Source organism: Thunnus albacares, chromosome 6, assembly GCF_914725855.1.
Source record: "Thunnus albacares chromosome 6, fThuAlb1.1, whole genome shotgun sequence".
Taxonomy (NCBI): Eukaryota; Metazoa; Chordata; class Actinopteri; order Scombriformes; family Scombridae; genus Thunnus; species Thunnus albacares.
The window spans coordinates 26400757-26427221 of NC_058111.1; the positions used below are offsets into that span (position 1 = coordinate 26400757).

A 26465-nucleotide genomic window follows, 5' to 3' on the forward strand; every position below is an offset into this window, starting at 1 on the left:
GCAAAGCAACACACACGCACTTGTATACTCAAGGGAATTTTTGCGAATTTGGGCAAAAATAATGACTGTTTTAGGGGGGAAATAGTGGTTAAACCATGTCCTTTATCTATACTAAAAGGACAGGACGTGTATCAGCCTAAACAAATTACAGCCAAAATGTCTTACATTAACAAATGAGGATGCGTGACCTTTGATCAAATGTGGAACACTTTTGTGGTCATAACCATCAGTAAATCAACTTTGTTTCTTCTTTGTTTTGTCCTTTTTCTCTCCAGGAAACAGGAGCTGTTGAACATCTCCAATGTCCCTTTGGGAGAATGTCCCCCCTCACCACCCCGCACTGCACCGCCCAGCATGAAGGTAGGAGACACACACACACATGTGCACACATATGGTTGGCTGTTCATCTGTACACACACATATTTTTAGATAGACATTGATTTACTGACTTTTTCATTTCATTTTGCCCCTTAGACCTTCAGGCCTACAAGAAAATCTATTGATTCTGATTACCCTCATTAAGAAATCGCTTCAGCAAGCAAAGCAGTTCAGTGACAAAATGTCACAAGAACTAAAAGTTCACAACATGACATATTACATAACTACACTGAAAGCAAAGCCAGGTCTTTATGTCTGATGTATGGTTTAATGTCACAACATCCATGGTACTATTTTCTCGTCCACTCTGCACTTAAATTATACTCTGACAGCCTTTTTTTTTAAATAAAATGACAATTTTAAAGATTTAATTTATATCCATCTAAATACCTATGTAGATACACTATATTTGAATAATGAAATACATGCTCCACAGGTTGGGCACTTAAGTTTTGTGTCATTTTGTAAAGCGTGTAAACTCAGGGTCATCAAGGCTATCCAAATTCAATTTAGTGCAACCTCTATTTAAGTAAGACTCTCCATAATTTATTTCCAATATTGCACTCAGAGAGAGTAAACATGGTGATGTCATTGTATAAATTGAACCCCACTCTTCCCAGTTGTGCTGACTTCAGATTTGGGTGATGTAATACTTTTTTTTCATCTGCTTGATGTTTGTTGGGTTGCAGCTGAAAGCAGAGAGAATAAGAGCCCAAAGCTCATGCAGGAACTGAACTGACTTCAAATGACTTTAAATTTCTTCTCAAGACTGCTGAACTCATTACTCTGCTTTTTATTCTTTATGAACATTAGCTGAGTCTAGAGAACTAACTTGGACATTGTTCCTGCTCTGTGTGGCGGGAGGGATTGTCCGCCCAGGCCCCTAAGTTATTTCTCAAGGTCTTTATCTTACTAGGTGTCATATTCTCTCATTACGCTGCTTTTACTTGTAGCTCTGCTGCGACTTGGAGTCTTCGGGCTCGGTCTCTGATGCCAAATAAGGTTGTGTTATAAAAAGGAAATGCAATTGAATTATCGTGTGGTGAAGACTGATTCATGACCAACTACAGAAGGAAAAGGTTACTTTAATGCTTTATTCTTCAGCTAATGGAATCCTGACCAGAAATTGCCAAGTTCAATCAAACTGTCGTCAAAGGAAAGTTTAGCCAAAGCTGTGACTCTGCAAATTGAAAAAAAAAAAAAGCTGAATAATGAGTCCCAATTAAATCCGTCAGACTATAGAAGATCAAATTTCTCAGGTGTTTTTTTCACACTGATTGATATGGTGACATATCATAGCACTGCACATATGGAGAAAACATTTATACGAGATTGTAAGTTGTGATGTTTTCAGACATTCATTACTCACACGGCATCTCTGAAGATATTTTCCATTTTTCCTCGAGCATGATAAAAGAGAGGTATGTATTGCAACGAGGCAGATTACCAGAGTGATATACAAGAAACAGATGATGGCTCCTGCGAGAGGGAGCCACGCTCTGCAGTATGTCACCTTGAACTAAGCCATCATTATTGAATCTGCTGAAGACAACACAGAGGGAGATAGCGCTGAGAGGAGGACAGGAATGGGAAGGATAAAGTTTGCTCACGGTGAGAACGACAGAAAGAGCTGATTGATTGAAATATAGTCAGGCCGTGGCAGGAAAAATAAAAGACCACGATACATGAAAGGAATGTAACTCAAGTAGAAAACATTCATTTTCCTCTTGATGTGTGGTTGATTTCTGGTAATTATTAATCGGCAACCCACAATTTCGCTGTAAGCCAGAGTGGTCTAATGGTCAGATATTCATCATCAGTGTCACACTGGTAAAGAAGTTATGAACCTTATAATTTCCTACAATCACAGTCGACATCAAATCCATCCACAAGGTTGTAAAAATGTGTGAACAAACCACAGATTATTCTGAAGCCTAAAAAATTAAACATTTAAGTAATACACTACACTGACTTAACTGCAAATCCTGCAGATTCGTAAGCAAAAATATAATATGTTTTGGTGTAATCATGGTGTCAATCACATAACTCAAACCTCAGAGCTGAACCATGGGAAAATCCATGCAATGAAAATGATATTTCATAATTTAGTCACAGCTCTAATGCCAGGCTATCTCATCCTCAGCTGTGCTGGATAATGCATTACTCATTAATACAAAAAAAAAAAAAACAAAATCGCATTTGATTGCACAGACTACATGTTGTTGCTACACAACGTAGTTATTGGCCTTGCCCCTCCTGTACAGTGGTTATAAACAGTCTTCTGGACGGACACACTGGTATGGAAATTGGGAATTTGTGCACCTGGTACACATACATCCTGGCACATTAGGAGCTATTGTGCTCTGCAGCTGTTTAGCATATGTTCTTGAATTTATATATGCAGACAGAACATCCTTTCATGAATAGAAAGGTGAAGCACATAAAGAACCATTTTAAATGGTTAGCACATGTGTTTAGGGTCAGAGATCAGGTGGTGGTGGTTAAACATATACAGTTATTTCAAGGGTAGGAAATAAAAGTTCTTGATGTCAGTTCTCACAGTTGTCAGTGGTGTATGTGTTTGTCAAAGCCACATTCAGTCACACATTTCTTTCTGTTTTAGACTTTATAGTGACTCACACTATGTATAATGTTAACAGTCAACTGTCAAGCTGAGACAGAAAAACAAAACTTAGACAGTGTTAGAGAATCTGTGTGTGTTTTGTGGAGACACATGCACACTGGAATGACCTGTTCTGTTCTGACAAACGATTTAGTTTGCTGCCTGACTTGACTTTCCTGTTTAAGCTTTAGGCGTTAAATGGCAAAAAGGAGATTATAAGCACAAGAGAGGGAAGTCCTTTTCTAAATAGAGAAGGGAGGTAAGAATAAGAGGAAGACAGATACAGAGAGGGCTCACATGTTTTAGCTGCTGTTGTTAAGGTAAGTCTGCATTTTGATTTAACCAGGTAGTCTGATACTGGGAGTAATTTGATATACATTATAATGTTGTGTTCAGATTAGTTTGGGCTTGTTTGGGTTGGATTAGTGTGTTAACTGACTTACATGCCATTTCCCTTTTTATAATGAAGTTTCACAAGATTTAGAAATGAACAGATGTATCAGGGCTAGCTGTCTGGTGAACTTTCATAATGCTGAGTTTGAAAAAGCTTGAAGGTGAACAAACACATTTAGAAGTCAGTGATGTTCAATTCATTGATTGTCCTGTTTTACAGGTGATATCATCCTATCCTGCTATCAAAAATATAATCAAGAATTCATTAAATATTTTATACCTAGAGGGGTTCAAGATCAGATAAAAGCATTCGGCAGTTTCAGTAGTCAGACACAACTACTCTAGAATTTTATTTCAAAACATGTTACATCTAGTTTAGGAAGATTTTACAACTTCACATAACAGTAGAAACACTTTTGTAGACTCTGCATCTCTGAAACGTCTACATTTTCATGTCTTATTTATAGCAGATTTACTCCCACATGTACCATATTTCACCACAATCTTTCATAACCCAGAGACAAAGCCAAAACAGTATTGACTGAAGTATCAAATACCGATGTGTGTCAGCGTAAATATCAACCAGTGTGCCATGTTCTAGTACCTGTAATGGATCTGACAGAGCTCTGCTGTAACAGTGCTATAAGGGTGTTGCATCTGATAGCTGAGAGGGTGGGGCTGTCTTTCTCAGATCCATCTGTTCATCCACCCTTCGCCTTTTAGACCCAGAGGAAGAGTTGTGTTGTGAGCAGCAGAGAAGAGTCTGTGGATATAGGATAGGATGCAGTGCTAACTTTGGCTGAGGTACAGTTGTTTTTGAACAAGCCTCTAACATATCGCAAACAGAACTGAACTGGAAACAGCAAGTGACTTTGTGGATATAATAGGAAGAGCATGATGCTGATGGCGCTCATTTCTTGTCTGTTTGTCATAGTTTGACTGTAAACAGAAGGGCAAAGATTAAAAATTAAATTAAAAAAGAAAGTAACAGAACAATTGGAGTAGCTTAATTCAGTTCAATTACTGTTTTTCATGTTACATTCTGAAATATTCCTTTAATCCTGAAGCTAACATGATGAGACATGGAGGCTGCTGTCCCTGTGTGTGACATGGCATCATTGCTGTCAATGTGTATATATAATATGTTCATGACTTTACATGAATATGTGTGAATTTTAGCAGCCAGTGAGTCTGTCAGTCATGCAGGCAGCTGGTCTAATCTGCCTGCAGTCTGTGGTAGCCCCAGCGGGTTGCCATGGGTGATGAGAGATGCAGATGTTGTTGCTGGGTTAGAGAGACAGTCTAAACTGTCACGGTCAACAAGTTTGTGAGGATGAGGGGAAAAAAAACAAAAACAAATGATCTGAAGCTATTTTTGAGAAAAAAACATCTATTAACCCCTCTCCTCTCTTTCTCCTGTTGCCCTCACAGTTACTTTTACACACACACACATCATGGTAACGTGCAGTTGGCAGAGAGCATGTGTTGACTGCTAAAGCTGCTACCTAACAGATATAGACAGCTGTGCTTTCTGGTGTTGACTCCACAGGTCCAGCCACAGCGCTGTATCAGCTTACAACACCTTTAACTAGTTAATATTAACTCCTTGATAAGTTCTGTATGTGTATGTGGTTCTGTCGGCAAGGCAGAGGGAGTGATAGATTTATAGATTTTCAACTACCTGTGAGTACTGTAGCTAGCGTAGAGAGTAACATTAATTTTATTAGTGCTGTTAGAATGTAGTAATGTACAGGTTGTTACTGGAATACAGTCATTCAAACGGCTGTAAAACACCAGTTAAACACTCCCCCAGCGGCAGACCTTCCTAGCTAAAGAGCTACAGTTCACTGGTAGGGAATTCAGTTCCTGGTTTCCTCCTGCTTTGTATTTTATGGTGGTATTGAATGGGCAGCATCCTACGCTGCTGTAATTGTGTGTGAGTGGCACTAGCTGTCAAAGTCATTTAAAGTAGGTCATACAGTAGTTGATGTTTTTTTAGTTTTTATTTCAATTTAGTGACTTTGTAATTCAACAGCAGTGTACTGTGTAGAAGCCATCTAAAGAGGAAGCATGGGGCTGCTGTTGTAGAATGCTTTTCTTAATTTCTTCCTCTAAACCAGACTTTTTTTTTTAGAACAGGAAGTTAAATTTTAGTGCCTGAATTGACGTGACTTTTAAGTGAGTGTGTATAGCCTAAACCCACCCTGCACACATTATTGCGATTACACATCACATACGTGCGCCAAAATCTGAGCACAAGACACAAAGCATGCAGACCATTATCACCCTCACAGCTTGTTTATGTGACAAGGTGGAGACCTCAGGGACGAGGATGTGTGAACGCACTTAAGGATGCATGTGTTCGGGTGAGCGTGTGTTTATGTGTGTGTGTGTTACTATCTGAGGAAGTGGTTGCTTATCAGCGTGTGTGCATGTGGGTGTGAGAGGCTGTTGGGAAAGTATCTCAACTGCCCTGCCCTCTTGACACAGCTATGTTTATGCAGTGGAAGAGTGTCAGACACAGTGAAGCTGGTCAGTGAGATCTGCTGCTGTCAACACTAATGTTACCAATGTAAGAAAGTAAGAAATTTAAATTCAGACATCTGGGTTTTGTGTTGTCAAAACACTTGTATGAGTTGCAAATTAGAGCCAACTTTCAGGGTGACGACTGAGCTGTTGCACGGACTGAATGGTATTTGCTGTCAGTAGATTTGAAGGCTGTGGAAGTCAAAGTTTAGCATTGTTACACCCTGTTTGACATATTTTGTATTCTTCCTTGGTCTCTGTTTCAGTCTGCAGAGTTCTTCGATATGCTGGAGAGAATGCAGGTATGAAACAATTCTTTCTTCTTTCCTCTGACATATTCCTTTCCCTAATTCCACAATGTCTATTCTCTCCTTTCTGTTTCTCCTCACCTTTCTGACTTAATGTCTGAGCAATAGTTGCCAATGTGCAGTAGCTGCATGTCCATATAGAACATGAATTAACTTCATGAGATAGCGTCTATCCTCTCTTTTTCTCTGACCACCACCAGGATTAATATATACATGGATGAGACAGACGTTGATGATTTAATCAGTGTACAGTAGGTCAGCCTGCTGGGTTCAGTCTGTTGCTCAGATTGGATAATAGGCATGCTGGGGGCAGAGAAGAGTAGTACTGGAATTAACTGAACTGGCGTACAACTATTTTCTCATCCTCTGTATGGAATTCATTGATTTTTTTTCTTTCTTCTGAACAAAGTCTGTCTCTCTCTGTATGTGGCCACTTTGTGCCCTCCACAAGTCCCCAAGGACACAGCTTTGGGTAGTCTAAGGACAGATAGTGATGTAAAAAGGGAGAAGAGTAGGAGAAAGGAGGTTGGGGGGTTAGAAATGAAAGACACATTCAAAAAAAGGCGACGAGGGAACAAGCGGTCAAAGGAAGATCCAAAGAGAGAGAAAAGGGCTTTTTGGAGGTTCTTTTTGTGGGGAAAAAGGATTCATGGTTCACGATGATTTCGATCACGATCTCCAAGATGCGTGAGCTGGTCTAGTCACTGGAAATATTCATAATTTAAGAACAGAGTGACCCTTCTTATACACAGCTGAGCAGACTTACAGTCAAGTAGGTGTGAAGTCACCAGGCACTGAAAGGAAAGAGCAAAGAAAGTAGTTTTAATGTAGCAACCCACAAAAACAGCTCATTAGTCTACCTAAAAAACCTCTCACCACCTCTCTAAACCAAACCCTTAAAGGGTAGTTATATATTTCTTATTACCAACAAATTAATGCCATGGAAATTCAAAATTCAACATTAAATTTTTCCTACCAAGAATTGCCTGTGTAGCCAAAGTTATGCAAGTCATAGGGAGGATGTTGGTTTGAATGGCAGGTGTACAGATTGCAGGACTTTGACACTGTAGACCAGGTTTGTATCCTGTGCCCCCTCTGCTTAGGTTTAGACAACAAAACCACTTTGGTAAAGTTAAGAAAAGTCTGTAGACTGTGGTTTTGTTTAAACATTAACTAAGTAAAAACATGATGTCTTGTGCTTTGAGCCACTGTTGACTTTTACAGTATTTAACCAAGATCACAATCAATCCATAACCTTAACCAAGTGCTGTGGGTGCCTTAATATGACCGTGAAAAAACAATGCTGTGGTTGACACGTTGTCAGCAAACATTTTGCAACTTGGCCAATATGTTCATCAGCAACATGTCCTCATTACCTTGTTAAAAACATAAATATGCAGCATTACGTTTTTTGCAAAATGTATTTACTGTTGCAAATTGGTAGTATATAAACACAATTTCTAGGACACAGAGTTGGCCTTAGCCGCGGGCTGAGAAAGCTTTCACACTGGCACAATCCTGGCACATTTCAAAGTGGGCTAACTCCGACTTTAGCCTAGTGCTTGCTGGCCAGGTTTAGCCTAGAGTTTACGTGGTTATCCCCTGAAAATCGCCTAAACACGGGGCTAAAAGGTGCCAGTGTGAAACAGGGCTAAAGTAAACACTGGAGTAGTCACGTGTCGTTCAAGAATGTAAACACTAGTAGATAGTATCTAGATGTGGACTAACGCATTGTTGGGTTTGTTCTTTTCATCTGATTAGTTGACAATAAGGAAAACATAGAAAGCATCGGCCTCATCCTTTAATTTTGAATAATAATTTTCCCTATAATGACACAGAAGTTATGGGGACAGGGGCTGGGACATGCAGCAGGACACGCTGACTGAAGACATCAGCATAGTTATTTGAAAAGTGTAGGCAGCAGGTAGATGACAAGTCAGTCAATGCAGCCTGATGATCAAAGAGTCTCATGTACACACAACTGTGCCCCTCATCCGTCTTTTCTGCACCTCAGCTGGCATCGACCCGCTTTCTTGAGCTCTGCCACCTATAACATTTGGATCCCTCCGTGTTCAAAGGGTGCTGCCATACTGTAATCGGGATGGTGCTGATGAAGGTCACCTATTTGATCCCCATCTCTTCTTTTCCCTCCTCTCCTAACTTCACCCACCCCTTCCTCTTCCTTTGTCTTGTCTCCATCTCTCTCTCTATGACTGAAAATTGAAGCCTCTTAAGGGCGCCTTTGTGATCAGTCTCGTATTGTTGACAATGACTCCCCTGTGACTGTAACAGCTGCTGCATCAATATGCGCTCAGACCATTACAGACTAGAAATGTGCCTGTGTGTGTGTGTGTTGCCTGATTTTTGGTATGATTGGTGGCATTAGATGGTGTGTGTGTGTGTGTGTGTGTGTGTGTTTATTTAGAAGTCCACATACATGTGCTTATTTCCTTACATCTGTTCTCGTTCATGTACGCAAGCTGTTCCACTGGGCCTGTACTGTAATTGGCCAATTTTCTATGTGTCTACCAGATTGGTTTTTTCATATCTGCATACACTGTATATACAAAACACTGCAGACTGAAAAGCCTCAGTGCTGCTGCCAAATACTGTAACAAATGAGAAAAGGAAGACTTATCATGTCTGGAAGCTGGAGAAAGGGAGGATGACTAAGTGTCTGTATTACCTGTATGTGTGTGTGTGTATATGTGTGTGTAGGAAAAGTGAATTAGCATGTATGACTCACCCAGTTGTCATCTGGCAACAGAGACGATGAGGTCTGAAAACAAGAGTGCTGTGTGGCAGGACAGTGTGTGATGCGCAAAAATGAACAGATCTTGCTTTTTGACCCTTGTGCTTTTCCGTCCTCATGCTGCATACGGACACTAATTAGGTCCCCAAAGCTGAAGAGACCAAAAAATGGAAGGTGTGGCCAGACACCAGACACACACACATGTCATCAGTTTGTGTCATGATGTCCGTCGTTTCTCTGCATGTTTTCCTCCATCACTTCTTCATCATGCCTCCCAGTTTCCTCTGTGGTTGCTCTTGTCTCATCTGTCAGCCTTTCAGAGATTCTTAACACCCTTGTGAGCACTTTTCAAAATTTTCTCAGGGCTTTTTAAAGAACAAAATCAATAGCCTCCTGATCTGATTGATTATAAGTTGAATGAACTCCAACTGTCAATTGATCCTCTCTTGCCTGTCAGTATCCTGACTCCCCGCTGCTGCAGAATATAAATGACTGGCTGTCCGTAGCACTGTTCTCTCAGCGCTGCAGACGGGCCTCAGCAGTATTTAGAGGTCATACACTGGAACCGTGCTACGCCAGAGCAACTAGAGGCTTGTAACAGCTCTTAACCCCGGGGGCTACTGAATCAAAACAGAATTGTCTCAAGGCTCTGACATCATCAAGGGGTGACATGCCCTCATTGATGTTTGCTGATGACTGTGCATTTCAGGTTGTTGCATCATCACCTGAGAGTTCATTTGGCATAACACGTTGTGTCACCCTGTGTGCCTGTGCTTGTGGCTTTGCTTGCAGCTGTATCGTTGTGGTGAAAGTCAGTGAACTTCAGCCACTGTATGTTAAAATGTGTATTTTTAATGTTGTGTGTTCCCTTTTTTTTTTTTTACAGGATGACTATATACCCTACCCACGAATAGAAGATGTGAGTCATCTCCCTCACATAATGCACTCAAATCACACATTTACACCTGTCTCATGTGTAACCACTAGCTAGGAGTGTTTCCAACAATAGAAAATACATTTAAAGGTGAAGCACATTGCTCTTTTATCATTAGAACTGTGCGTGCCCCAGAGCTACAATACTTTTTTTCACATTTTTGTCTCTCCTCCTGCCCTCCTATCTAAGGTCCTGGAGAAAGGTGGTCCATACCCCCAGGTAATCCTGCCACAGTTTGGGGGCTACTGGATTGAGGATGCGGAGGCTCCAGCTGGGACCCCGTCCTCCTCAGAGTCCAGTTTCTGTGAGGAGGAAGATGGAGGAGAGGGCATGAGTCCCGGTGGGGGGCACAGCCACCGCCTGGAGTGTAACAGCACAGCCCGCGCATACCGCAAACACTTCCTAGGGAAGGTGAGTGTGTGTGTGTGTGTGTGTGCGTGTATGTATTAAGGTCAGTTTCACTGTGTCTGTAGCAGGGAGAGTCTGTTATTGTGTTTGACCAAAAATCTCTCTCTCTCTCCCCTTCATCCAGGAACACATGAACTACTACTGTACTGGCAGCAGCATAGGCAACCTCATCATGTCTCTGAAACACGAGGAGGGTGAGGGACAGGAATTCCTACGCATCATGCTCAGGTATTGTGAACATGCAGCATACTGAGACTAATGGTCTTAGTATCTTAATTTCATGCATTTAGGTATAACGTGAGAAACAAAATATCAACACCGTATTTCACTGAGTCAAGGTTTAACTCCCTCTATAGCTTGTCTCCTCTCCTGGTATCTTCATTTGCTTTCTCTCTTCTTGTCTTCTACCTATTAGTGATGGGCTGCAAATTTTGGATTTCGATCCATTACCAGTCTCATATAAACAATAATAAAGCAGCTTTGCAACCTACCTGAATGCTGCCTTTGTTTGGGTCTTATTCCTCCCTCCTCCCTCCTCTATCGTTGCAGCTCTGTGTGCTCTTTGTCATGTTTGACTCTGATATGTTTGAACAGATTTGCGGTGCTGTCGTGGACAGCTTCCCTGTCATTATCACAGTTGGTGACATTTTCATTAACAAGCGAGAAAAACAATCAAGTAATGCTATGTTTGCACTTTGTTATTGTGGAGGCTGCAGAGAAGATTGTGGCCAGGTGATGGATAATCTCTTCTTTGACATTTATAATGCTAGTAATACAGATTCTGCTCCTCTGAAAATTGCCACTAACACAGTATCACATCAATTGGTATCAAACTGCCCATCGATAGTCGCTGTCTTTTTTCTCTTTTTAACTCTGTGAGAAATGCTGTTACCTAAACCATTAATGTTGAGAAATCTATTTGATGGAACAAATCTCCCAACAACCCCTCAAGCACAGCTTCTCTTTATATCTCCTTGCAGGTCGAGGACCAAAACAGTCCATGATAGGATCTCTTTATCAGGCATCAACCAGCTGCCCAGTGTACCTCAGATTGCAAAGGTAAGATACGGCTCAAAAATAGACTTGCCACATGCATTTTTCTACACTCTAAAAACACACAGCATAATGAAAACATGTGGTGTATAGTAGCAAGGCCAGGTTGACATATGTACGCTGGCTCACTCTTTTATGAAAGAAAGACGGAAGGAGGATGATATCTTTTCAGCAGCTAACTGATCCGACACTTTTATCAGCTCATTAAAAAAACAGCACTTGATGATTTTTACCCTGACGTGTGATTCACTGATCCAGTGAGGAGATATTTACTGATTACAAACCAAGTATTATAATGACTTTTAGATATTTAAGTGCACAAAGATTCCCTCATCTGTAGCTAGAAATATATTTTTAACTTGCAAATAAAAATGTGAACAGTAAACTCTGTTATCTTTGTAAATGTATATTTTTTACTTAAACTCAGTGGTATGAAAAAGCTTTTCCCTTTTGAGTCTTACCGTGGATATACTGTATTTCCAGTATGGATGATGAGATCGCTCTCTTATGGTATCTGTCAAATTCAGTGAGTCTCTTTTTCTCACAGCTGCTGTGTGACGACGCCACAGGACTGAAGTTCAACCCGGTCCTGTACCCTCGGGTGAGTCTCGCATCATGACCTCATCATCACCAGTCTGTCCCCGGCTCATGTAGCCAGATATACATTTAGTCATTCAAGCTGACCTGAGTTACCTTTTCCTACCTACATCTCCTTCTGTTAAGACACAAAGGGACACTGTATGAAGCACTAATGCTACATTTAATAATAACTTTAAATCCATAAATGTTCAATGCCATTTACTTCATGTACGGGGCATTACATCTGCCAGCTTCACCCACCTGTCCTTATACCAACACTCTCTTACTCCTAACTAAACAAAGTGCATAACCGTTCACATTGTACCTCTCATAAAGCCCCCCTACCTCTCTAAAATCCACCCTGTTCAGCGAGTACATTATTCAAAAACAATTGATAATACAACAAGTCTCTAAAATGGAAACGATGGATCTGTTTCTCCTCCTGTGAGCCCACTGGAGGGGTGTGATGGAGCATGCTTTCAGTCCTTGCCTCAGGGAAGGAAACAAACCATCTGTGTCTCAGTCTGCAAGAGGCTGCGACAAGATCACTGCCCTCGCTGGGGGCTGTGACAGTTTCCCGCATGTCATCCTTGCGTAACACAGGCCCAGTAAATCTGCCCTGGAGACATGTTGGCTAGGAAAAAAACATGTTTTCCAAACTACTACAGCAAGTAGTTAGGGAGTAAGTAAGAACTAATTGTTTTTGTTCATGCACAGGGATCTCAGTTGATAGTGGCTTATGACGAGCATGAGGTGAACAACACCTTTAAATTTGGAGTCGTCTACCAGAAGTTTGGACAGGTGAGTGATTATATTGATCTTTTACATTGATCTAAAATTGAGCCTGCCTTTAAATACAGCTTCTGATCTTTCACACCGTTCTGCTCCTTGTATTCTCCTGTTCTGTATTTTTTTCCACTCCTCTTCCTCTCAGACGTCAGAGGAAGAGTTGTTTGGGAACAATGAAGAGACCCCGGCGTTCAAGGAGTTTCTCAGTATCCTGGGTGGCAATATTGAACTTCAGGATTTTAAAGGGTGAGAGACGGGAGTAGAATGCAAATGAATAAGGGAAAAGAAGCAGAGTAAAGTTGGATAAACATAAGGAAAGAAGGCAGAATTCATAGCAAAATAACCATTAAAATAAGGCTGCACAAGGATTAAAAGAAAGATGCCATCGGAGTGCATTGCAATCAATTTAATTACTGTAACCTTCAAGCAACTTGTCCTGCTGTTTTGGCTTCAGCGTGCAATCGGGATAAACTGCTTAGTGAATCATATCCTAGAAAAGAAAGTGCCACATAGACAGATAATCAGAGCCATGTGTATTGTGTGGTCTTGCAGGCTTTTTCTATTGCATTACACTCATGACTGTTACTGTTTCCTTACCTGAGTCTTTTAATTGTAGCTGATAGATTATGGCAAACTGCACAATATTTTGAGTGGCATTTGAAGGATGATAAAAACTGACATATGCATTTAAATTACATGAATTAAAACCTTATCTTGTTACTGAAGGGAGAAGGCCAAACAGTGAACATGACCAGCGTGCTTTGATATTGTGACAGGTTCCGCGGTGGGCTGGATGTGTCCCATGGACAGACAGGCTCTGAATCTGTCTACACTGTCTTCAGACAGAGAGAGATTATGTTCCACGTGTCAACCAAGCTTCCCTTCACCGAGGGAGACGTTCAGCAGGTACGAGGCTTTAATCTTGGCTTTATTATTATTACACTGAAGGCGCAGTGGATTTAGCTGCTGAAGGAGGATGCTTTGGCTCAAAAATGCCAATATCGAACTGCTCAGGTGTAGCTGATGTTGTCTCTCGCTGTTCTCGTTGTGAAATAGCTTTTTCATAAACTGTTGCTAAAACTGCTTCAATCAAAAGCTGGAAAGTTATTTGATGTGAAGCTGCTAAAATCCTCCTTAGAAACAAATAAATCCCTTTTGCATTTTATGGTTTATGTGTGATAGAAGACTTATACATCGTGCTTTTCTTTTAAAAGTTTCCTCTGCTACAGAAACAAAAAAAAAAAAGAATGTGTTTGCCTCTTCAGCTCCAGAGGAAAAGGCACATAGGAAATGACATCGTGGCAGCAGTCTTCCAGGAAGAGTCCACACCGTTTGTCCCAGACATGATCGCCTCCAACTTTCTGCATGCTTATGTGCTGGTGCAGGTTGAGAACCCATGTACAGAGAACACGACATACAAGGTACAAACCAGACCAGTGTGTGGAAATGACACTGCTCCTCTGTAATAACTGTAAATGAATAAATCTGCAGATATAGCATAATAGCTTGTTAGTTTTCATAACCTTGCAGCTTTTTGTATTGTATTTTACATATTTATAAGATTTTTTGTCTTGTGTGTATATTTCCGTATATTTGGTATAATTGAGCTCAAACAAGCTGTAAATAGTTTTTGAAACTGATATTTGTCCCTGTTAGCTGGATACTGGTTCAGGAAACAAATTATAAATAACTGGAAAAGCAGAGACACACCAAAGTACATGATGAATCACTCGCAATGACAAAGTGTTCCCAAGTTTCCTTCCGATTTCGCCTCATGCTCTCAGCTTGAAATCTCCTCTTGAAACCCTCTGGATAATAAATGTTAATAATGTGTGACTATTGTTTGTTTTTTACATGCACAGGTGTCTGTTACAGCGAGGGAGGATGTGCCTCCTTTTGGACCCCCTCTTCCAAACCCAGCTGTCTTTAAGAAGGTGAGATAAAGAGCTGAGGGAAGAAGACAGGGAAAAATGCATCTTTGAGTTTTAGCAGTAACTCAAGTCAAACTGGAGTTGTGTAAGATTCAAGTCATGAATCTGAATTATTTCAGATTCATGACGCGAATCTTACATAACTCTGCTTTTTGACTTTAACATCAATGACTCATGACTTCACTTGGGCTTGATATGCTCCCCAAGCCCCAAGATTAAGAATTATGTTATGAATGATGTGCTGGGTGGATATACTTTGTCTCAATCCAAGGGCAACCAATCAGGAGGGAAGGAGGGATAGCTGACCAGCAGACAGAGACTGAAGATGATAACTTACCACTTGGACTATGCACTTGGCCCAGACATGACAAATGATTGCAATTGTGTTACAGGGATAACATACCAAGACACACCTGATCATTTGCTTTTGAAGGAATAGGTCAACATCTTTGATAATGTGCTCATTCACTTTCTAGCAGAGAGTTACAGTAGATGAGTAGATTGATACCACTTGTATATTGATCATTTGGCACATAATCCCTTTAAAATGGCAAATTTAGATTTTATCATTTTACTCTTTTTTGTTACCTTTGGACAGAGGCAGGTTAGCTGTTTCCCTGTTTCTTGTCTTACTGCAAAGCTAAGCTAACCGTCTGCTGAAACAGACAGATATGAGAGTGGTTCTCATCTAGCTCTCTGTCAGAAAGCAAATAAATATATTCCCCAAATTATTGAACTATTCCTTTAAATATTATAAAGGTTATTGGAAAAAAATTACAAATTTCATTATTTCTTTTAGTCTAGTTTAGCAAATGTTAGATACTGTTAACTAAAGTGTTACTCTGGGGCATATAATGACTTGTTTAGGACTCAAAACAAAAAGTTTAGGACTTAGACTTGACTTGGTACTTGTTGGTCTTGTCTTGGGACTTGACTCCAGACTTCATAGCCAAGACTTGAAAACAGTGACTGTGTCCCACCTCTGGCAATACAGTATTTATAGTTGCAAGTATTAAAACATGCTCTTTTAAAGTCACAGTTTACCATTTGATTGCACATCCAAAAAACTCTCCTCCTCATCTTTCGGTGTGACATTAGCTAAAACCAGTTGGCTTATTTCAGATAGTGTCACAAAGGGGAAATTGATCCTGTATTGATCCCATAAAACTGCATTAGAAACAAAACCTGACTTCCAGACTTAGTACAACATTCAGGTACTTATTGAAACATGATTTTCAGCTTATAAGCACAAATAAAGAAGATTTGAGGCAGATGAGAATTTAAACCAGTGAGGTTGATACTTGTGATCACACTTTTTTTGTTTTGTTTTAGTGTGCTTCAATACTGTAATCTGCACTGTGCTGATGAAGGTCACCTTTTCCTTTCCCTGCCCCTCACCCCTTTTGTTCATCATTTAACTCTCTCTCTCTCTCTCTCCTTCTCTCAAGGGTCCTGAGTTCCGAGACTTCTTGCTGACAAAGCTGATCAATGCCGAAAACGCCTGCTACAAATCTGACAAATTCGCCAAACTAGAGGTGACGCACGCATGCACACTTGCCCTCAAACGCCACAGCGTGCCTTCAATCACTGTTCAGCTTTTTTCCACAATCATCCCTATCCAAATGCTTTCATGTGTGACTTTTGTGCGTGTGAACTCATTCCAGGGGCGAACGCGAGCTGCACTGCTGGACAACCTCCACGATGAGCTGCACAGACAGAGTCAGGCTACGCTGGGTCTGGGCCAGGCGGGAGAGGAGGACAAGCTGGAGAATGGGGGGCACGGGGGTCTGCTGGAAACCTTCAAGGTGAACATGACCATGGACAAAAGTAGCATCATCTTCTCTCACCTGTGTGACATTTATTCAGTATTATTAATGAGCGCTATTACAGCACAGAGTGTGAGGTTTGCCTGCTGTAGGTCAACTAAATGTCACAGGTTTGCAAGATGACTTCAGGTGCTAAACCATCAGTAGCGCTGTAGCTGCTGCTTTTCTCTAAGCTTAAATACTTTGACCTTATACTCCAAGTGTGTGTACGTGTGTGTAGGCATATGCATTGACTGTATATGTGTGTAAAAATGGATACAAATGTTCTGTACTCATGTATTTATGTGACACTTTTGCCTTTAAATGCCCCTTCTTTTCATTCTTTATCCTTTTCTTCTGTTCTCTCCCATTCGCCTCGCTCTTTCCTTCTCATCACTCACTGTCTATACACACTCTTTTGTCCACAACTAAAGGCTCATTGATGTTAATTGGACCGTTAGAATATGTATTTCCATCTGTGTGTGTGTGTGTGTGTGTGTGTGTGTGAGAGTGAGTGAGTGAGATGACTCTGTGACTAATATGACAATTTGGCTCTCACTTTTCGCAGGCATTATGGACAGCTATTTTGCACTTTCTGCAGTCAGTCCCAGGGGGCGCCGTTCTCATTGCTGCCCTGGCAGTCGCTGTGTATTACCTGTCTGCATCACTGTAAATACAGCTGAGGATTACCACTTGATAATAAACATTATTTTTTATGATGTTGTTTTGTGTTTATGCTTTCAAAAAATTAGAACATCATATCTGCAGCATATAGCAAAACAGACCAAGATGTTATAGCTACTGTGTTTTATTTATTTGATTTTTTAATTTTTTTTTAAATAAGCTTTTCTGATTCTTGTTATCAATGAACCAAACTATAGAAGTCATTAAAATCATGCAACTTGCTAGACACACATTCATTCATCAGCTCCACCTCATTCAGTACTTTCTTGGAGAATGACGCTCTCTGGTGGCTGTACTGTGCAATAGCATCTATAATCCTATTTATAATCTATAAGAAGAACATTAATCCCCCATTTGAGCTTTTTCCACTCGCTTCCATATTGCTCTTTCAACATCCATCCCCTTTCTGTCCTTCTATGTATCCCTGCCACCAATGTTTCCTTCCTTCTGCATTTGTCCTCTCCTCCTCCCACTTGTCCACTCATTTCCTGTTTCCTCTTTCTCCTCCAGAGAGCCATGCGTGTCAGGAGTCACTCCATGGAGACCATGGTGGGGTCTCACCGCCACAGGAGCCCCGGCGTAGGAGGTGGGGTCCCAGCCAGCCTGAGCGGAGGAGGACTGCCGCAGAGCACCAGCGAGTGCACAAAGAGCACTTTCACTGTGAGTAGAGGGCCGGGAAGGATGGATATTTAGAGCATCATCAGTCATGATGGTCACTACATCGTGTAATGTCATTAGAAAATGGTTCTAAATGTTAAAAAAAGGAAATTACACCTGCAGATAGAGCTTTTGTTGTCAACCAGTGCATCATGCCATCAGAAATGAACAGTAATTTCATCTGAATTAATTATTAAGAGTTTAAATTTCATCCTTTCTTCTTCATCATCTTCTCCAGCCCCCAGCATTGTCAGCCAAGTCTCCCTTGAAGAGTCCAGTGAAACGGCGTTCAGGACTCTTCCCTCGTCTCCACTCCAGCACAGAAACCCCAGACAAACACACACGCAGGTTGGTTATTAGGCCTTACTCTTACACTTCAAACACCAACATTGTCTGTGTTTTCATGCAGGTAAAAGGAGACCAGGAAGTCTTTACAGTGTTGCTACCACTAATGTGTTTTTCTTCTGTCAGCAGTGACCAAAAGCTTGCCGAGATCTGCCCACTTTCCCAGGAAGTGAGGTCAGAGACATCATCCAATCCCAGCTCACCTGAGATCTGCCCCAACAAAGAGAGGTGAGACATAAATTTCTCTTCTAAACTCTCTAGAGGCCAATTGAGGAAAGTTGGTCTTTGATCAGATGTGTGATCAAAAGGTCATTTTAGATTCAATTGTCATTGGAAGTGAATATTTCTCCCCCATTCTTCTACATAAAATCTTATTTCCAGCTTCTCTTCATCTCTGTTCGCTTCTGTTCTCCTCCTCAGGCCGTTTATCAAACTGAAGGAGTGCAGCAGCGGCAGACCGAACATCTCACGTTCTTCATCCAGCACCAGCAGCTTCAGCAGCACCACGGGAGAAACAGAAGCGCTGGAAGAACTAGAGACAGTGAGTACAACACACACTGTGCCTCAAACACTCTCAATGAGAAGAAATTGTGTCATAAAACAGCAATGTGTCCCATTTACTGAGTTGGGGAAACATTCTTCAAGGACTGTGAGGAAGTTGTTAGACCAGAGTGTCAAAGCTATCACGGTGGGAATAGTGTGTAATTACCAAGAGCTGTCTAATAGAGAGTGCTGAATGTCAGCAGAATGATTATAATGATTACAGCTCATCTCATCTCGATGTGTATCAGATGACACTGCTTGTCAGTCTTGTTTTATCTAATGGAAATTAAATGGAAATGTGTCGAATTGTTCCTACAATCAGCATTTTACTTTGGATTGGACTGCAAAGATGGAAGGTCAGTGATCACTGCATGGAAAAAATAGATAAATAGATAAAACATAGATAAAAAATAAAATCTTTGATATTCTAGGAAAAGCCTCAGTTTATGCTTTTCTCCTTTAAAGCCTCATTCAATTTGGGATTTTTTTTTTTAGTATTTACAGTGAATTTACACCATGAAGATATATGCAAGCCTAAAAATCTGTTATACAAATAATTAAAGAAGAGTAAACAGAGTTATGATGTCTTAACCCTATCTTTCTACTCAACTTCCTGCTGGATAGTGAGTGCCTCTAACAGGAAGTCAACTTCAGCAGAATACAATTTCCTCCACTGACCTTTTTCAGTTCTCTTCCTCCTCCGCCTCTTCCTCTGTATTAACTTTCTGTATCTCTCTCCTTACCCCAGGCCAGCCACCCCTCCATAGCGTCCTCCTCTGCCTTTAGTCCTTCCCTCAGCGTCGACACCCAGGGATCAGGTACGCCCGTCATCATGTGCCGCAGTCCCACAGGTAAACCACGCAGAATTACACAGAATCTCACAGCTGCCAGAGATGATTTTAGGGTTTTTGTCCTCTAATGAGCATTACCTTCCTTTCTATTTCTTCTTCTATATTCTGCAGAGGGTAAAAATAAGACGTCACCGAGGTCAAACTTGAAGTTCCGATTTGATAAAATGAGCCACTCATCCACAGCTGTAAGTCTTGTAAGGCCTGACCAGTCAGCCTATTTTACTACTTTTTAAAATAGAAACCACTTGAATCAACAGAATTAAATCAGCATGCTGGGAGCAATAAGAAAAAGTTTGTTACAGCTGTCTGATACACTGTTCATTTTATTGCTCATCATCTCGTGATCACTGTAATGTTATTGTAACAGTTAAGCCGGTGTTGGGTAAACACTTTCCTCTAACTGGCCTCCCTTTTCGTTCTTCTCTTTTTCAGTCTGAGTAGCTTTGTGGAACGGAAAAAAAAAAACAGACTTGCACAACAAAGGGACTGCACAGGCTGATGGACCTGAAAACAACAACAACAACAACAAAAACCCACAAAAAACAGCCACAACATCAAGACAAAATCACTGTAGAACCACTTTCCTAAAGCCAAGGATAATCTGACAAGATTCCCAACTGCACCTGAGTCACCACACACTATAAACTAACTGACAATACTGTGAGCGTATAGTGAGGAGAAGCAGCTGAGATGTTGGCTTGAGCTTCTTTTTAACCAGCCTTTAGCTACAGAAATTAGTCAATACTTTGCCGATATTACAAGTTGCTGCATATCAGTTGTTAATCGTTCACATCACATGAAAAGTCCTGGCATGGCTGTAGTACTGTGAGTGTTAGGCCGAGCTCTACTCTGCCTAAGCTTTTTCTCAAGCATCTTGTTTAATAGAGAGATATGGTAACCTAGAAGAATGGTAACATGAGACCATATGGCCGAACTGTTACTCTTTATCTAGTCGACTGTTGAGCGCTCAGCAGAGAGGAAAATCAATTGTCAGACAGCTGGATGTTCTCCTTTGCCTTTGCCCTCGAATGGTACGTCTGGCAACAGTTCCTCTTTTGCCTAAAACAGTACGCAGACACACACACACACACACACACCCACGCACAGAAACATAATGTAGTAGCAAAGCCTCAGAGGTGACGAACGGTGGGAGTTTCAACTCTCCACTGTAGGATCTGAACTTGTCTTTTGCATATGAATTTGTTTTTTTTAGGGAACATCTTTGATTTTCGGACTGTTTTTTGTAACCTTGCTGGCTGCTGCATTGTGTCCGCTGCACTATAAACACAACATTGTTGAGGATCAGTCGATATATATGATAGCATTTCTCTATCTTTAAGGGTAACTTCAAATCCCTGAACTCAAGTGCTTGGTTAATGGAAAATAGCGCACATGGGGCAGAGTAGGAGACACTGCCGACACATTTTGCCATAAGCTTATTTTAGCCAAAGCTGCGCCTTACAATCTATCAAAAGCCCCTTTCTCTCCCCCTCTCTCTCTCTCTCACTATGTGAGAGGACGAGACTCTTCTGGATCTGGTTACAGCACAGTTGTGGGTAGCCGATCAACACCCACATTTGCTGAAAATAGACGTTGCACTTACTGACAACATTTCACCCTCTGATACCTCCCATTGAAGCTTGCTAGCTCGGTGTACCTGCGTTTATATTGGGTGGAACTTTTGAACGGGAAGTCTTCGGGGTTTAAAGTTTCCCAGCATCGGAGCTGATGACGATGACTTGAAAAAGACGCTTCAGGTTTAAACAAACCTACGAAACCAACTTTGGCAAAAAAAACACTTTGAATGTGAACTTGGAGCTTTCCTTTTTGTAATTTAAATTGTATGCTTTGTTGGTTGTTATTACACAGTCTCTTAGAAGTAAGTTGCAAAGCCAGTCGCTTACAAGCACAACAGGACAATAGGCCTACTCTAGTCATCAACTGTACTATAACATTAGCCTCGAGCTGCACAAACTAGAGGTGGTAGGGCAAAGTGTGAGGGAGCAAATCTAAATAGCTTAAAGACACACAGATGTGTTTCCTATGTGACCAAACAACCAAACTAGTCTTTGGAAGAAAGTCTATCTACTCTTAACTGTTACTGAGAGGATGGCTTAACAGTGTGTGAAACTCAAACACATGAAGTTCGAAACCCAGAGGGTTTAAAGGCTTAGTTCACCCAAATTACAAAAACCCACTTTGTAATTTAGGTGACCTTTTAAGTCTCCAGAAAGCTGTTAAGTTTCTCTCCACGACTTTCTGATAGAAGCAAATGTGTTGAGTAACACACGCAGACCAGTGATTACCTCGAGCGAGGGAAGCAGGGACAGAAATCATCCGGACAGAAACAGGAAGTTCAGATGTCATTTAGTTTGTAGCAGGTATGGCCTAAACACCCTGCAGCCTTCTTTCTGTTAATATGCTTAATTTATTAAATGATAACTTCTTTTGCATTGATGTCATGTAAAAATGTAACTGCAGAGTACGCTAATTAATAAGGTAACATGATTAAAGGAAATATATTAATTTAAAAGATGTCTAAATATGTATATGTATATTTCGTTATGTCATGTGCCATTGAGAATTTATTCTAAAATAAAATGTTGTATTTTGTGTCATTTATGTGTTTTCTCATTTTTGCAATTTCATACAACACTTACAGCTCAGCACAGGGGTATTTTAATATTTTTTGTATATAAACACATCACATTAGAAGATTTTTTTTAAAAACATTATAGATAGTTTGTTTCAAGTGCAGTACATTTCCTGTCAATGTACAAACAATAAAACTGAACATCAGTGAAGTCATAGCTCAAAATAAAGTCTGTTTTTTCTCTACGCCACCTCAGGATGATTCAGCCGGTAGACTAGTGCTGCAACATTTCCTCATTATCTGCTCTACTTGGGGTCTGTTCTGCTATATACATACTTGTTCCCTCTTTATAGTTACACTCACTGTTACCATGTCATAGTGTCAAGAGAGTTCAAAGACAAACATTTCTATGATGCAGAACTTGGTCTCAATGACTTTTCACAATACGCAGGGGAAGTCTTGCGTTTGGCTCAAAAAGGATATGAAAATGACATATTGGTCACTTTCAGAATTCATTGGTAAATGAAATTATAGTCAAAGATGCAACCCTGAACAAAAGAGAAGTCCCCAGGCTCCACGAATCCACGCCATATGTCTCAAAGATCAAACAGTATCCCTAAAAAGTAAAGACTACTTAAATAACCATCACACGATCCTCAACAGACTTCTTTTCTCCTCCACTTTGCTTTATTGAGAAAACCTGAGCGATGAGTAGACAGTGGACTGGGCAGGCTCTCTGATGGCTTGCTGTTGGTCCAGTGCAGCCTTGGAAATGTCTGCATACACCACCTGTACCATGAATGAAAATAAGAGAGTCATATGCACCAAGTGAAAGACATGTAAGGCTAACCAGGGCAAATGCATAATGTTCAGGGCATCCTGTGTAGAAACAGGACATTCACCCACCTCAGTCTTCTGCTGGGACTTGGGAGGAGCTGTGAAATAGACATACAGTGAATAAAAAAAGTTCTGACAATGCCGTTATTCAACAGTGTTGCTAGAAAGTGACACTACCTTTGTGGGAGGAAGTGCTACGTTTCTGTGGTACCGGGCATCGAGGTGGGGGCTGCGGAGCAAGGTGTGATTGTGCTCTGTATCTAGCTGTGAAACGCGTCCTGGGAAGTGGCTGAGGCTTACGCTCTGAACTCAGACAACGAGCCAATACCAGAATGATGGGGAGACAGATAAAAGCTCCGGCACAGATAAAAATCCTGTGATACACATTCCTTTGAAACGGGTCAGCTGGTGGGGGACACAGAAGTAGAGTGATGTGCACAAATACAGTACAATTAGAGACTTTCATTAGAAAATCAGCGTATGCTTTTGTTCTTTATTGTTCAGAATTTTGATTTATTCTTTTTTTATTATTTTTCAACAAAATTTTCCAGAACTGTTGCCTTTGCATCACAAATATAAACACATACATTCTTGTGGGGCTGCAAATAAACAATTATTTTCTTTATCTATTAATCTGCTGATTATTTTCTCGATTAATTGGTTAATCGCTTGGTCTATAAAATGTCAGAAAATAGTGGAAAATTACAGTACAATTTCTTAGAGTCAAAGATGACATTTTCAGATGTCTCATCTTGTCCCGATCAACAATCCAAAACCTAAAAATATTCAGTTTACTCCCACATATGACAAAGTAAAAGGATGAAATCATCACATTTGAGGAGTTGAAAACAGCTAATTTTTGGCGTTTTTGCTTAAAAACTTACTAAAATGATCATTCGTTTAACAAAATAGTTGCCGATTAAGTTTGGACTAATCGATTAATCAACTTGCAGCTCTACATGCTTGCACTCACAGCCAACTCACACTGACACACTTGTGTAAATGCTTCCACATACCTGCAGTGATGTTCAGGTACGTCCAATGCCCCTGAGCACTTCCCCCTCGATCCCATGTAACCTTGCACGCATAGGAACCTTCATCTAACTCATTGACGCTCAGGAACTTTAGACGCATTTGGGTCTGATTGCCTGAGAGAGTCACATTGGTAATCTGGTGCCTGGCACCCTCCATGATGGCTCTTAACTCATTATCTGTTGAATTTCTCCACATCCACTCCCCTGTCCAGGCGTCTCCACAGTGCTGGACCACACAGGACAGGGACAGACTGTCCCCTACTGGTGCATGAAATGTCTCACGTCTTGCCAGAACAGTCTCACTGCAGTTTTCAGCATGGAAACCTAAAAAACACGTTTCATTTAGCTCCATATAGTGCAACGAAACTGCACGGGTAGAAACACTGTATGTTGTCATTTTGTACAATGGTATTTTTCTTTTAATGTAAAGTGTTTTGATGATACCATTTCATTTCCTCTTCAAATTACCAGATTGGATCATTTGAAACATCTGACAGTTTTCTTTATACGAATGCTCCTCATTATTTTGGGTCATTTTCTGACTTCAGAATCAGACTCTTGTGAGCGCAAAAATACAAAAATAAAAAAAATTTTAAAAAAATACAAAAAAATACAAAATAAGTACAACACACAAACATGACTGCAATCAAATATCATCAAGAAATTACATTTTTTGAAGATCTTGAAGACAACACCTTCACTACAGCTGCTGTACGTCAACAAAGGTGGATTCAAAAGCATAAACAACAACAGTACAATCTTAATTTAGTTGGAGGCAACATAAACTGTGTTTTATGCGTGAGATTACTTACCAGAAGGAAGAAAGCAGAGACAGCTGATGGCAACCAGGAAATAGTCGTACATGTCTGACTGTGACAGTTGTGGCTGAGTTTCATGACAGGTTCACTTTATTTGTACAGATTCAGTCTACAAGTCATGACTTGTCTGGAAAGTTCTAAGACATGCATGATTTCCCGTAAAAAAAAAACTCGGCTCCTTAGAAGAATTGCTGTCAGTCGTTGAGAGTCCAGCAGCACTCGACTTTCTCTCACTTTCTTTTCCTTTTTCTATTAAATTAACATGCTTTCCTTTATCCTGCTGCTGCTTGTATCCAGATGGAGGTAAGGAAGGAAGTGAGCCATTCATCCCTCCCCCCTTCACACACACACACACACACACACACACACACACACACACACACATACACACATACACACACAGACACACAGGGCTCATGTAGCAAATTACAGGAAAGCAATGACTTCATAAATGGGAATATTTCTTACAGGAAAGGGGCCAATTTCAAGGAAAAGCAATACAGAGTCAGACTGAGTGATAGGAGTGTTCAGTTACTTGCGTGATCCCCCTGTTTTGTACATACAGTTTGTAATGTATTGATATTTTTACCGCATCTTATCTTGTATGAGCCTTTGCATTAAGGATTAAACATATTGTTGTTGCAACACTGGCAGATGTTTTCCCGACTTTCCACACTCTGTACTTTCCCAGCCATAGACAAGCAAGCTGATTTTCTTGAGGAAGTTCACCTTCATAATAAAAGCTGCTTGTCACTTTGAAGAGAAAAAAACATATTAGGTGATGAGCAGTTATGTTTCAGTGAAACATTTCAGTTTATTGATAATTAGCAGAGGTGTGTCTTTTCTACATTTTTGACGGTGCCACACTGGACCTTTGAATTAGGCTACGAGCAATATTTTATTTTGTAAACGACAACCGGACGGTGTATACGCGATTACTCTGTGATAATTGACTTTAGGCGCGCTCGTTTATTATCGCTCCGTCCCTTCTCACTCACATGGTGGGTGGGAATAACAGAGGCGGGCTCCGGAAAATTATATAATATAAAACTGCTGGAGAGTCTTTAATAGATTTAGCTCTTTGTTCATATTAGACAGTATTAATCATGATATCATGGTAGTAGGTCATCATTCATAATGTGTCATAAGTCTGAAAATGGATACCTTTAGGATAATTGTTTCTCAACTATTTGAACATGGATCACCATGTTATTCAGGTGTTTTTCTTTAATGGGAATCAATGTTGGCTATACACTCTAAAGGAAAAGCTCTTCAACAACAGAAGGTGTTGACTGAGTTAATCTTATCCCTAAAAGAGCGGAACATGATGGCATGATTGCTTTCCAAGGATAGGAGCCCCCAATATTTATTTTCTCTCAGTGAATTTTATCTCAATAATGTTTATAAGATGTAAAACATATGCCAGAAGGTGTTAGAAAACACACAAACACAAATTTTAAAAAAGCAAAGTAATTTTATAAATCAACAAATAAATATTTGTTGCAAAGTCTTTAGCAACTTTTTTGTTCAAAGCGAAAATCTGTATATTGTTGACATCATTAACAAAAATAGAAAATAAAAGGTTTATTCGTATTTAACTTCAATTCATGGATTTTGCCCTAAG

The 26465-nt window shown here is 40.4% G+C and overlaps 2 protein-coding genes across 11 annotated transcripts in view; one reads left to right on the plus strand and one right to left on the minus strand.

The window, feature by feature from the left end:
* LOC122983699 (rap1 GTPase-activating protein 2-like) overlaps positions 1 to 20091 on the plus strand; it is an 81132-nt gene extending 61041 nt beyond the window's left edge. For 3 of the 10 annotated variants that reach the window (XM_044353696.1, XM_044353695.1, XM_044353691.1), the window contains 21 exons: positions 276 to 360; positions 6187 to 6222; positions 9867 to 9899; positions 10104 to 10325; positions 10447 to 10550; positions 11303 to 11381; positions 11923 to 11976; positions 12672 to 12755; positions 12889 to 12989; positions 13520 to 13649; positions 14009 to 14164; positions 14606 to 14677; positions 16123 to 16209; positions 16339 to 16479; positions 17674 to 17823; positions 18059 to 18168; positions 18292 to 18393; positions 18586 to 18706; positions 19457 to 19559; positions 19671 to 19744; positions 19992 to 20091. In XM_044353696.1, coding sequence (XP_044209631.1) covers positions 276 to 360; positions 6187 to 6222; positions 9867 to 9899; positions 10104 to 10325; positions 10447 to 10550; positions 11303 to 11381; positions 11923 to 11976; positions 12672 to 12755; positions 12889 to 12989; positions 13520 to 13649; positions 14009 to 14164; positions 14606 to 14677; positions 16123 to 16209; positions 16339 to 16479; positions 17674 to 17823; positions 18059 to 18168; positions 18292 to 18393; positions 18586 to 18706; positions 19457 to 19559; positions 19671 to 19744; positions 19992 to 20000 — 2053 coding nt within the window. In that variant the 3' untranslated portion in view covers positions 20001 to 20091. The other 7 variants (XM_044353701.1, XM_044353692.1, XM_044353699.1 and 4 more) reach the window with 6 other exon arrangements.
* Positions 20092 to 22817: 2726 nt separating this feature from the next.
* Positions 22818 to 25519, minus strand: si:dkey-52l18.4 (uncharacterized protein LOC560708 homolog). The gene is made up of 5 exons (XM_044353702.1): positions 24836 to 25519; positions 24006 to 24347; positions 23167 to 23394; positions 23059 to 23087; positions 22818 to 22941 (listed from the first exon to the last, which is right to left on the minus strand). Exons 1-5 carry the CDS (start codon positions 24885 to 24887, stop codon positions 22840 to 22842), a joined length of 753 nt encoding a protein of 250 aa, XP_044209637.1. The 5' UTR covers positions 24888 to 25519; the 3' UTR covers positions 22818 to 22839.
* Positions 25520 to 26465: the final 946 nt, after the last annotated feature.

What these genes read in the sequence shown, in the direction of transcription:
- si:dkey-52l18.4 (XM_044353702.1), bottom strand. Translation starts at nt 24,887, where the DNA reads ATGTACGACTATTTCCTGGTTGCCATCAGCTGTCTCTGCTTTCTTCCT. An exon ending in TCTCTGCTTTCTTCCTTCTG is followed by an intron (nt 24,348 to 24,835) that starts GTAAGTAATCTC and finishes CGTGTTTTTTAG; the next exon opens with GTTTCCATGCTGAAAACTGC. An exon ending in TAGCACTTCCTCCCACAAAG is followed by an intron (nt 23,088 to 23,166) that starts GTAGTGTCACTT and finishes TCTATTTCACAG; the next exon opens with CTCCTCCCAAGTCCCAGCAG.